Source organism: Antrostomus carolinensis, unplaced genomic scaffold (assembly GCF_000700745.2).
Source record: "Antrostomus carolinensis isolate BGI_N321 unplaced genomic scaffold, ASM70074v2 scaffold27921, whole genome shotgun sequence".
NCBI lineage: Eukaryota > Metazoa > Chordata > Aves > Caprimulgiformes > Caprimulgidae > Antrostomus > Antrostomus carolinensis.
Genome location: NW_010295280.1, coordinates 1 through 12986, shown reverse-complemented (window position 1 = coordinate 12986; position 12986 = coordinate 1). Strand labels below are relative to the sequence as shown.

At 35.6% G+C, this 12986-nt stretch overlaps 1 protein-coding gene across 1 annotated transcript in view; it reads left to right on the top strand.

Annotated features, from left to right (window-relative positions):
- Positions 1-12978, top strand: part of RPGR (retinitis pigmentosa GTPase regulator) — a gene marked incomplete at both ends in the record, with an annotated part of 29549 nt that extends 16571 nt beyond the window's left edge. Inside the window, 3 exons of the mRNA XM_010177941.1 lie at positions 4655-4813; positions 12069-12224; positions 12768-12978. Coding sequence (XP_010176243.1) covers positions 4655-4813; positions 12069-12224; positions 12768-12978 — 526 coding nt within the window. The remainder of the gene's footprint in view (positions 1-4654; positions 4814-12068; positions 12225-12767) is intronic.
- Between the last annotated feature and the right edge of the window lie 8 nt (positions 12979-12986).

Below are 12986 nucleotides of genomic sequence, written 5' to 3'. Positions count from 1 at the left end.
CAGAATTTCAGCAGTTTAGGTGGTTTCAACCAATTTGGTCTTAAATAAATACTTTTTTTTTTTTTTTTCCCCTTCATTTATTTAAGGGATCATAGAGTGGTCCAATTATTTTGTCTACTGCCCTCATTTGCCACCAGCCAGGTCTCATATCTTCTTTCATCTGCAGTATGTGCATTTGCTTTTGATAAGCAAAGATAGTTTTCCATTCACTTGCCCATTTCCTTGACCTGCTCCTCTGACCCAAAGTTCAGTGATACAGAAAAGGTGCCACACTAGGGAAGCTTCAACACATGAGAATGTGACTCATGAGAGGAAAAAATGAAATAACCAGGTGAACAGACTGTCCTTAAAATGCAGATGTACTGCACACATACTGTTCTCAAAATTTATCTGGGTTTGACTGAATTCTTTTTAAGCTTAGTAGCTATTCTTTATAGTTTTTAGACTTCTATTTTCCTTAAAGGAATGTGTAATGTATTCTAAAACTGCTTTAATAAATGGGTTTATCTTTGTTAGCTGGATTAAGTTGAAAAAATGTAACAAACTCGATTAGTTTGGGAAGTCAGTGGAAGCTTGGCCATTTGAATCTCTAATTCTATTAATTCTATTGTGATTGGATTAATATTTGCAGTGCAGTAGTGTTTAAAAAGAAGTGCTGATCTCTTCAAAGAGAACTGCATAAGTAGGTAACTCCCAAGTGCTTTTGGGGGTTTATCAGCTTGTTTCTAGAAATATATGGCAGATCCATGAGTATTAAAACAATACTTACCTTCCAAAAAATACAGGGTTCTTTCTTTGTTGTTTTTTTTCCTTTCTTTTCACTTAGAATCCCTAATAAAATCTCTTTTTGTCCATTGAATGGTTACAGAAAGCCTCACATTGCAGTTGATTTTTTGTTGTTAATTGGGCTACTGTTTTAGAACAGAAAATGGATGCTGCTGCAAATGACTGCAAAATATCAGCCTGTTCAGGCTATGTCTATACTAGATATAAGAATTCAGAATTAAAACAGAAAATCAAACTGAACAGAGAAGCCTAAACACAGACCATAGTTTTGAAATGAAATACACTTTGCTGCTGCTGAGATAATTTGCTGTTTCTTAAAACACAGGCAGATTGAAATGACTGCAAAACACCTCTTAGAAAAGAAGTGTAGAAGAGTGCAACAAAGGTATTTCTGCACAGATACATGCAGGCAAATGAACTGTTATAATATTATTGGTGTATAGTTTGTGTGTGCAGGAAAGAAAATGTGAAAATGATAGAAAATATAAGGACTGCTGGGAGGATGGAGTTACACCTCAGATGATGATAGGTGAGAAATAGAGCTGCTGTCCTGTTTTGTCTTGCTGGAGAGAATGTACCTCTGTGAATAGATTGTAGGTGACTATTCGTAATTGCCCGAGCCCTGTGAAATGCTGCAGGAAGTTTGACTTTAAGTAAGATTGTATTATTGTCATTCCCTGATTGCCTCTCTGTGCAGTTAGAGCATTCAGTAAAGACAGTAAGTCCAGTTGCTAGCCTTAGTGGCCCAGCAGCATGGTACTTGAAGAATCTGTGCTGTTGCAAGAGGCAGAAGTGACCTTGAAAAATATAGAAACCATATAAAATAGTTTGGGGTTTCTTTGGCTAAGGCAGAGGCTAAATTTCTTAGATCTTGTAAGTTTTACAAATAAATAGTATACCATCAAAGTTAGGTTCTAAATCTTTGGTGGAAATGCTGGGTTGCAACTTTATGTTGAGGCTTAGGACCCATTTTCCATTTTAAAGCAGGAATTTGGCTTTTATGAAAAAAAGTCCTCTTCACAGTTTTTGTTCTTGCTGTAATACATTTTTTCATAATTTTCAAGTTAATTGATGCTTTTAAATACATTTGAAGCTGAGGTATCTTAAAAAATGCGTAATCCCCCCCCTTTTTTTTTTTTGTCCTGAATGGACTTTACCATAAAATAAGAGACATAATTCAGATTCTCCTATAGTTAAAATTCATTGAAAAGCTATCCACAGGCTTCTTTTGAAGAAAATAGCTGATAATTTAGACCTTTAACATACGTCACAAATGAGCATGACTGCTCCAGAATTACTTCCTCTGAGAGGATGGGAGGAGAAGCACTGCTTTATTTAAAGACATAGTAGTTTAAAGGTTTTCAGAATGAATCAAAGCCCTGCTGATGGTGGGTCCTGGCAAGAGCAGTCTGTGCTGCTCTGTTCTATGCACCGACTGCTGTAGTCATTCTTTAGCACAAAGTAATCGAGAGCCGAGTGCCACAAAGAAAAAAATATATATACGTTGTTGGGAAAAGAGTTTTCCAGGAAAAGCATTTTGAATCTAGTTTCTGTATTGGATTTAGCAGATTACTTAAATAAAAATGTATTCCTAACTATTTGTCCCATAGTTACACAAAATGAAGATCCATTTTTGCAACCTAAAACTCTTGCTCAGTTTTTATTCATGCAAAAGCAATTTTAAATGAGTGCGCCAGAGTAAAGCTCAGGAAGATTCAATAAAAACGACACATTTCTTACTGACGTGAGTTTTGACTTTCTCATGTTCAGAATTAAAAATTCCAAAAGATAAAATTCCTTTCCTCTCTTGGCTTGGTATGCCCAAGTTTTAATAAACTTTGGTTTTGAGTTATATCCTTCAATTTTTATTAACTTGATTTTAATAATTTGACTAATCTCATTTGTGTTTTGCAATGCATATGTAGCTTCATTTTTTCTACTTCACATTTTTATTTATAGGTTTACTTTTAGCTCTCCCATATTTCCTATTTCTGTGTCAGCCTATTTTTTTGGTTGTTGCCATTGTCCTTAAATTCTCAAATTTTAAGTTGCAGCTGACAAAGTGCAAGGAAAAAGCAACAAACGTAGCAGCTGTGCAAATGGAAGAATATTCACAAATGTGTTATAACAGAAAACTAGTAATAAGCTTGTTTTCTTATGCTCTGCATATGTTTGTTTGAGAGAGGGATGGACTTCTCTAATGGTCGATCCTGAACACCTAAATAAGGCTTAAGCTTTGAAACTTTCTTTGAGCTCATCTGTTTTCATTGTCTGTGGGGAAAGACCAGCATTTCTAGGGTTAACCCAACTTTCGTGTTGGCAAGGAATTTGTTGCTTTTGAAGAAGAATCTCTCAGATACTTGTGTATCATACAATAGTAATGCCTCTAAATGCTGTGAAAGTAAATTTGTGAACACTGAATGTATCCGTCTGAAAGTAAAAGTACATTTTGTACTGAAGTACGAATCTGCATGTTTCCAGAAATATTGCAGATGGGTGCTTCTGATGACTGAGCTTTAATTATGGAGTATATGTCTGGGGTTTGTTCTTATGTTGATTATGTAACTGTCGCCATCTCTTCGAATTTCCTTTAGCTCCTACACTAGTTTAAACATTTCTTTATCTTGGCCTAGCTCCGTGTGAGAGTTCTGTTTATCCTTGTGCTTTGTTATATCCAACTGGGATTAAAAACTAAATTGTTTCTTACTTAACAGTGTTTGATGATTTCTTTTGTAAGTAATTTCAAATTCAGATTGTGGGACACATTTGCTATGAGGTCGCTACTCCATAGATAGTCTTTTGAGGAGTAGGGAACACTCAGCTATTAACTTGAAGCTTTCCTGGCAGTAAGGACCTAAACCTCACTCTGACCTACTAGAATAGTAGAATAGTTGGGGGCCCCTTGGCACAGAAAATCAGAAATGTAGATAAATTTTTTAAAAAGGATGTAGATAAATGTAAAATGTAGATAAATGTGAAAAAAGTAGATAAATGTAGATAAATTGCAAATTTAGGAATGGAAAGTACTTTTTACATGTTCCATTTTTAACTATGGTGGAAAGATATATAGAATGCTGTCTTGAATGGTCATTCAGACTTACATAGCTGTGAAAAAGCTAAGGTAGTGATTAGAAAAGATAAAACAAAGGAAATGTGAAAATAAGACGAGTTACCCAAATTTGGGACTGAATTTGAACTGGATTTCTAAAAAGTCTGGGTGAACGAGAAGGGTCATCTTGTATGATTATGTAGCAGATCAGGATGAAGTTACAGGAAGAGATCTGTAAAGACCTCTCAGTATTTTTTTAAGTTAATTCTGTTGGGGTTATTGCTGTGGAACCACTGCTATTGATATATACACTGTTGTTGAATATACAGCTCTCTTCTTGCTGTCCAGACCACACACAGTTTTGTGTCATTTAATCTGCTTTTATTCTTTTTTTCTCTATATCTTACAAGAAGAAAGTGTGGATTTTCCATCAAAATTCCGTGCAAAATGATTTTCTCTTTTGAGATTCTTGCAAGCAACTTCAGTTGACATAAGCACTGATTACAGAGGGAATCCTAACCTCTCAGAAGCATCTCAGAAGCAGGATGTATATGCTTTTGTTTTTCCCTGGGCTAGATTCCTTGCAGGCTAAATTTTGCTTTTCTCATCTTGGAGAGGGGCTAAAATTTATCCCTTTTCTTGTCCCATCAAAGCAGACTACTTTGCACAGCTGTTTGGACATTATACAAGTATGTTCAGTTATCCTGTGATGTTGATACACTTTTCTGTCTAACTGATTTGGATCTGCAGCAGTCTTGACAACACAGCCTTACTTCTGAGTGCGTGCTGGAAATCCTGCTCTGTTCTGTATTTTCACAGGAGATGGTGAGCTCTATACTTTTGGAGAACCAGAGAATGGGAAACTGGGATTATTGCCTGAACAGCTGAAGAACAGTAGAGTCCCACAGCCTGTACTGGGTATTATGGAAAAGGTTAATAAGGTTGTTTGTGGTGGAGAACACACGGTGGTGCTGACAGGTATGCAGTTTAACTGGCTTTTTTTACAGCCCTGTGACTTAGTCAGTGAACTCAATTTACTTTAAAGAATGTATATCCCACTGAAATGTAAGATGCTGTAGTGATCCTACCTGGAAGACCATTGTACATCAAGGAGGTAGAAATCCACATAGCAGTTAACCTAAGTGCAGACCTGTGCTGTGCTGTGCATATAGTTTGATGTTGGGGCCTGTGCTGTGCATATCCCTTTGCTGCAGGATAAACTTTGTCAGCTTATCGTAACGGAGGAGCTAACAGGCAGCTTCTGCTTGGTACCTGTGATTACACAACCTGCGTGTCCTTGCCTTTATCTAAAACTTCAGCAGCAAGTTCCCATGTGAATGTTCTTTTTATTTGACAGTATAAATGATGAATAGAGTTTTGCTTGTAAGAAAATCCTATAAAAACTCAAATGACCAAAATGGGGTAACCTTCCATGGATGGGATCTATGTGGTGTGCTGTGCCTGGCTGGAGGCCTGTTCAATTCCACACTGCTCAGGATTCCCAGCATCTGAAGGGATGTAAGATTATTGATACTATCTTATTTATCTTGATAGTGTTAGCTCCAATAAATAGCATTTTAAGAGATACTTTACAGAGTCTGGGTGCTTTTCTTACTGGGGTTGTAACAAGCCAGCACCTCCTAGTGCAACACAAGTGATCAATGTTTCTTTCTGCTGAGGAGCTTGAAAGTGGTATTGGTGTGTGTGAGTCAAATTTTAGAGAAAAACTTCCATTCTGTAGTAAAATTAAATGACCCTGAATATTTAGGAAGGTATTTGGGAAGTCACTTTTCACGTAGCTCTTTGTTAATAGTGATGGAGATGCATGATCTACTGGATGCCTAAATAATTAAATATCTCTTTTGTGATACAGAATTTGCCTGTGACTTTAAGCAGAATCTTAACATACATGTAAAACTAGTACAGATACAGACATTCAATGGATTGTACAAGTTATAAAAATGTGCAAACACAACTTTTATGTATTAGTTCACAGGGTTGTATGTATAGTACTTGGAAGATGAAATATGGTGTATATTACTGTACTATTACATAGTTGTGTCCCAAAGGTAAATTAGCTTTTCAAAGAGATATATGCAAAGCATTGCTAGCTATTTATTTCCACAAGTTCTATCCTGAACTACAGCACTATAGAAGCAGGAAAGGAGAGTTTGACTTTGCCTACAGATGATTAAAAAATATCAGCTTTGGCTTGTAATGAATTCCACAGCTGTATAATATGCCTGTAATTAATCTCCTACCAAAATGCAAAAACTATAAAAACAAGTGGGATGTGTAGATATCAGTCCTTAAATCTGTATTTTGAAAGTGCTAATGTCATCTCTTGTCAATCTGGTGGAGTGTCTTCAAGGTTATATAACCAAAATTTCTAAAAAGATGGAAGTGATGTGCTGGGAAAGATTATGTGTAATGATGAGTCAAGCTGCAAGATTCTAGGGAGGTTAAAACTCCTTTGGGAAGACTATGAGGAGGAAATAACAGTAGCCTATCCAGGAAATAATGCAAACACATGTCTACATTTCTATGCCTTTGTCTCTCTTCTTCCACCAACATACAGTCCTGGCAATATTCTATGTCATGAAATAAGTTTCTTTCAATGAAATCAGATTATCATTATTAGGAAAAAAAAATACTGTAAATTTGGGGGCACCAAATGTATAAATTGTGACATTATTTTATGGGTTATAAACTGAACTTCTGCAGAAAGAATTTGATTATCATTATTGATTATTTTTTTAACCATAAATCTGAACACAACCAATAGATTTTTTGTTTTAATGGTATTTCATGTGATAAAATTTCATTATAACAGATGACTGTTAGAGAGGTTTAGTAGGAAGAGGTAGACTGGATGACATCATTGACAGCATTATAGTGAAATCTTTACAAGAGCTAGAACAAAGAGGCATACAAATGCCAAAAAACAAATACAGTGAAGAAAACATCGTAGTAAGTCAGTGTTTTAGTATGTAAGATTTACTTGCCTATGGAAATAGATTTTTTTAGTAGAGGACAAATTAGAAAATTAGTGCTGGCTTAGCTGGCAGTCAATGATCAAAGTGCTGAGTGCCAGAAGATCCAGTTGAGTCAAGAGAAGAGGAAAAATTATCCTCCAACAAAATACATTTTCCTAAAGAGTAATAGTTGTGAGAAGAGTGAAAGGTCAGATAAATGTTTTTTTTACTGTACTTTAACTGTAATTAAATAGGCTACAGGCATGAACTTCTGCCTAAGGCACTTTTAACAAAAGAGTATAGGATAATGGAAATACTGTCTCAAGTGCAAGGTACTTTGTCAGGGGTGCTGACATACAGAAATTTTTCTGACTCAAAACACAATTTTGGAAAAATACTTAGGAAAAAAAAATTGTGAAAAGAGATAGATTTTGGACACTTAATAATTTAAAACGAGAATGTCGCGTACAAGCATTATAGGCTTTTAACTTGAAATCAGTACTGAAGTGTATATTCCATGATGCGACCACAAATTGAGAATTCTAATGACGGATGTATCTTTAAAGAGCAGCAGAAACATTTATACCTCTTTTAAGATCATTTTCCTAAATTAAGACTGTAGTATGATTTTGAAAAAATTTAGAATTTCATGTATCATCTTCTGTGAAAATAGGTGCTGTTTGGCTTTAGTAACACAATATATACTGATGCAGTTTTCATCTTTTCAGAGTCTTTCCATTTTTCCAGGGTGTGTCATTTCAGTCTTAAAAAATAAGAAGTGAGTGTCTGACTACTGTACATTCCCCTGTTTCATCTATCTCATTTAACATGGGAATGGGATAGGAGAAAATGTCATATGAAGAAGCTGTTGCACATCTTGGCTCATTTCTTGTCATCAGTTCTACTTAGGGTTTATCACATTAGAGGAAAGCATAATCCAGTTATCTTACTGAGTACGAGGCAAGTTTCTTCCTGACTCTTGTACATAATTAGTCTATTCAAAGCACTTCATTTGATTTCTTTTTTATGACTGTCTTATCTATTCTATTGGCAATTTTATATGGTAAGAGCCACTGTTATCTGGATTATTAAATCAAACTACTGTTTGGAATCTCTCCAGCAAGTATCAGAGTAAATGGTAGAAAGTATGTATTATAATAATTCATTTTTTTGCTCTGAAACTGCAAAATGGGAAACTCAGGTTTTTTTCCCAGAGAACAAAAAATTAAACTGTTGAGAGAAATGATTATGAAAATAAAAATCAAAGTTAAAAGGTTTTGACATGTTGAATATTATATTGGAAACAATCTTCTTTACAAGTCTTATTGTTACTTCTGCCTTTAATATTTGCAGTTGTTCTAGAGAATAAACAGAATTGCAGTTAAAAATTCTGTCATGCAAAAGCTTTCTCTTACTGGAGCAGCACAAACCTATTCATTTCATGACAGTCTATCAGTCAGTTCAAGAAGATCGTATCTGCATCCCAGATGACTTCTCTCAGAGGCTAAAACAAATGCATCCACTACCCATAATGCTTGCAAATACTTCCTACTGAAAATGAAAGCTGTTGGTCTCCTCACTTTCAAAAGAAGCATGAGAGAGCAGCAATCCCCATTTGCGTTCTTTTTCAATAAAGCTTTTAAAACAGTAGAATAACAATAACTTGTGAATCTAGAAACTGGAGAATAAACAGATGATTGGGAGTGGCCTTAATATCTTCCATTTTTTCAGATGATAACAGGTCCTCTGGGAATAATGCTCTCTATAAAAGAATATATTGCTTCCTTTTATTCTCTGAATGGAGAAAAATATCTCTTCAAAGGAAGAAGTGAAGCAGTCCTTCGAGAATAGATCATTTGACATAAAAATACAGCACACAGCACATCAGTGTATTAGTATAAAACGTTGGATTTTTCATCTTCTGTCTCAAGGTCTTCTAAAAATAAAAGAAAGTCAAGGTACCCTTTTGACAGCGAATGAAAAGGATTAAAAAGCTCTACCTTTTCATGATGGAACTGACTGTGCAAACCATATAGGATTATCTATATTTTTCAAACCTTTCTTAAGTCTGTATACTATTTATATTGAAATCTCCAAATCCAATTACTAGCTCTGGTAAAACTGAGTATTGTGTCGACAGCTTATTTTTACAGTAACATTCTATAGTAAGAGTGAATAGCCCATTAACATATATTAGTATTAACATTAATGATGCTCAAGGGAATTTAATCTATGTGGAGAGATATAAGCATACCTGTCTGTTTCTGTTTTTCTTTTTAATTTTGTCTGTAGCCTTAAATACATAGCAAGGAATGCATGAATCTTAATTTAAAGCACTCTTGGAGCTCACTCAGTTCTTTAAGCAAGTAGCATGTGTTAAAAAAAATCTGAAAGGTATAGAGATTTTTGCCTAGGACTATTTATTTATGGTGACAACGGTCCTGGAGATTAAAGAGCTGTTATATACTCCAGAAGATGCCTGCAGAGGTGGAAGATAGACAGTTACAGGGAAATATGCCTGTTCATCCATATAAGAAAATGTAGGAAGTAAAGAGGAAGCAGTCCCAGCACTCAAGTGCTGAAGGTCACTTGGAACAGTGAAGCCATTGGCTTCTGTGCAAGCTCTGACATCCTTTATCATCATCCTTTAAGGGCATTTCGCTTACTGAGCTGAGCTGGCTCAGCACGTAGCCAGGTGGACAGCAGAGACCGTGCAAGTGGGGACTGAACAGAGAGAATGGGGGAGCAGAATCTACCTGTTTGCTAGCAGTGCATTTCATTTGTTTCATCCAACCATATCCTCACTGGGACTGAGGACAGTAAGAAGAAGGTGACAGTGAGGTGGTGTCCCCTTTTGGGTTCATGCTGTAGGCAAATTCAAGTTCAGAATGATGAAATCCACTTCTCTCATTTTATCACTAAGTCTATGAGGTTGCTTTGCCATAGACTTTTCTTTCCATGTGTTTATAAAGACAGATTGGAGGAAGTATCTAATTTCTGCTAAATGAGATAATTACTGAGATTTGGCCTCACTCTGCACCAGAGCGGTGAATCATTTAAGAAATGTGCAAGGTTTTTGTCTTCTTATGCCTTGATAGCTGCCTAATAAGCAAATTTGGCAGGAGCAAAATTTAGGTGCCCCTGATCTTTAGGGTTCAGGAGAAGAAACCATTCTTCTTACAAAGGCACTCTAACCTGGTTTTGGATTGGCCCGTTCTCCTCATTGTCAATACAAACAGAGGAAAGAAAATAGTTTCCTGTACTTTTAAAGTTAGCATTTGAGAACATCTCCCTCTGAACCCAAATGCAAAAGGCATTGCATGTTTCAAGCCAGGATTTAAGATAATGTGGAAAAACTCCAACTTCACTCAAAATAATTATGTTAAGCAAATAAAGCTGTATAATTTGAAAATTACAAGGCCAGTTTCCAAAGAAACGTTAAGACAAACGCAGTACTGCTAAACAGAATTTATGGAATAAGCCATCCTGAGAAAGACGTTTACTAAAATGAAGATGAGACTTTGGTTTGCTTAGAGAAAGATCCTCTCTTGCAGGAATAGTTTCTTATGCAGAAAGTCCAAACGTTACAGAAAATTTCTTACTTGTTTTGCTTTTTAAAGATCATGAGGTGTTGCTTTCTTGCACTAAAATTTCCAGCAGAGGGAGCTTTGCTATTACATTTAGTGAAAAAAAAAACAGCTTTACTCAGTATTTTTCATCTACAGTCTGAAAAAGTGTGAGATCATTTGGGTTTTTTTTAATGGTGTGAATTCATCACATGTTTATATGGAACAATTTAAAAGGGCCAGAAAGGGCAAATCCTTTCCTAGAAAGAATATTTCCATACATAGTGTTACAGTATTTCATCATGGTTCCATTGAAATTGGAAAGTTCAATGTAAGTTAGTAAGTGTACTGTGGTAGTAATATGGAATCTGGTCTGTTCTCTGCTTTCTCTTTCCCTGATAGTAGTGAAGGATTAGTTTGGGGGAATGGTAACGTAATTTGGTTTTGATATTTCTCTAGTTTGTGGCTTCTCAGAGAATTTGGTTGTGCAAGATAAACTACTTCTGTGGCACTGAAACATACTTTGCTGTTCCAGTGACCTGGTTTCCTTGACACAGAGAAGTGCTCAAAAAGCAAAGATTCTCAGCTGATTGTCATTCCACACATTCAGCTGCAGATACCCATTCCTCCCTTGCTTTAGAAGGTGGTGAGATTTCTTGACCTGACGGCATCTAGGCAGCAGGAGCAGGCGTGCTCTGCACCATGTTCATGACAATGATGTAATGGTAAATTGCTCCCGAGTCTTGGTTCTTTTTGCTTGGCACAGAATATTTTTTGTCTCTCAATCTTTCACAGGGTTTTCTAACAATTTTTCAAGTTTTAATTAGTACTTCTCTAGCTTTTCCTTTGTTGCCTACGTGCAGAAGAAGAAGGGGCAGGGAATAAAATTCCAGGAAAATTTTCTCCTTTACCCAAAAAACCTTAGTCTTTGAATTACCCTTTTCAAGCATGATCTCATAAAGATTTACAAGCTTCACAGTCTTCTATTGTGATGGAGTGCCAGGGATGGACACACCAAGAATCTTTATTGCTTTGGAGAAGCTCTCATTCTTTTTCCTGGCACAGACGTCCAGACACACATCCATGAAATGGACAAAATGTTAATGTGGAAAGATTATTATTCTGTCACAAGATAACACAATTATAGTGTTCTCTGTATTTAATGCAGGGCTGATTTAGTAGCCAAACAGAATACTGAAGCCTATTCTGTTATTGTTCCAGTCTCTTCTTACACACAAATGTAAAGAGGTCTAGTCTATTAAATTTAGGGTCATACAGTGTACATGCAGGTAACCAGAAATTAAGATGAGACTATTTGCCTTGAAAATGCACATATATGTAAACACTGTGGTCTTGAATTAATTGCAGTATGTAAACTCCCATAAATTTTTTGTTAGCTGATACTTTGTGTACATGTGTTCAGTGGCTTGTTTTGCAGTTATGTTAGAAAATATATTGCATATTGAACCATTCAAAATTCTTTTCTGTATATATTTTAGTGCTTCATTGTCTGGTTTTTATTTTATTTTACTTTGTTATTGATAAATTTAATTGATTAGTCGGTACATTTTTTAATTGATAAAATGTTGGGTTTTGATGCTGATGTCATTTGACTTTCACTTGGCTAATAGAAAGCAGGTTATAATGTATACATCAGCATATTTATTGTTAACTTTGCTTGTACATTTTCAGAGACAGATGTATATACTTTTGGACTTGGGCAGTATGGGCAGCTGGGACATGGTACTTTTATTTTTGAAACCTCCGTACCAAAGTCTGTGAAACACTTGAGGAGGCATAGAATATGTAACATTACATGTGGGGAAAATCATACTGCTGTAATTGCAGGTAATGTAAGTGAAAAATTCTGAAATGCACTTCCAGTCACTCTCTATTATACTGTAAAAGCTTTCTTTATAAAATGAGCAGTAGATGAAGACATGTGCAGATTTACTAGTTCTGAAGGGGTGAGCTAGTGAGAAAGCCAGATTTGATATTAGGAATTTTTGATTCACAGCCATGCCATGCATAGTTCTGTCCATGGTATCTCCTGGGGCATTGTAAGCTCATAATCATGCCTTGTAAAAAGTGTTCTTGTTTAGAAGCCTTTGTTTTGCTATACAATTTCAATCTAGTGCTTTGTTGTTGCAGGTTTTTTTCTAAAATTGTCTAGACTAACGCTAATCTCTGGCAGTACTTTGTCTGAAAATATATATATTTTTTGAATTGTATTAATCTGTTGAAAATCTGAAAATAATTGTTCAGATTTTGCTTTTGGAAGAAACATATTTTTATTTTCATGGCCTGTTATTTTGTTTGTAATGATTTTGCCCTAGTTTTGTCCTGAATCTTTGTTATTAATAACATCTTTTTTTTTTTTCCTATATACAGAGAATGGCCTCATGTTTACTTTTGGAGATGGGCGACATGGCAAGTTAGGACTTGGAGAACAGAATTTTACAAATCAGTTTGATCCAACTCTGTGCTATAATTTCTTGAGCTTCACAGTCCTTCTGGTAAAACTTTTGTTCACGCTTCTCAGACATCAAAAGATTTACATTTTTGTGAAGCATGTTATTCATGACCTGGATGAGGGAACAGAGTGCACTG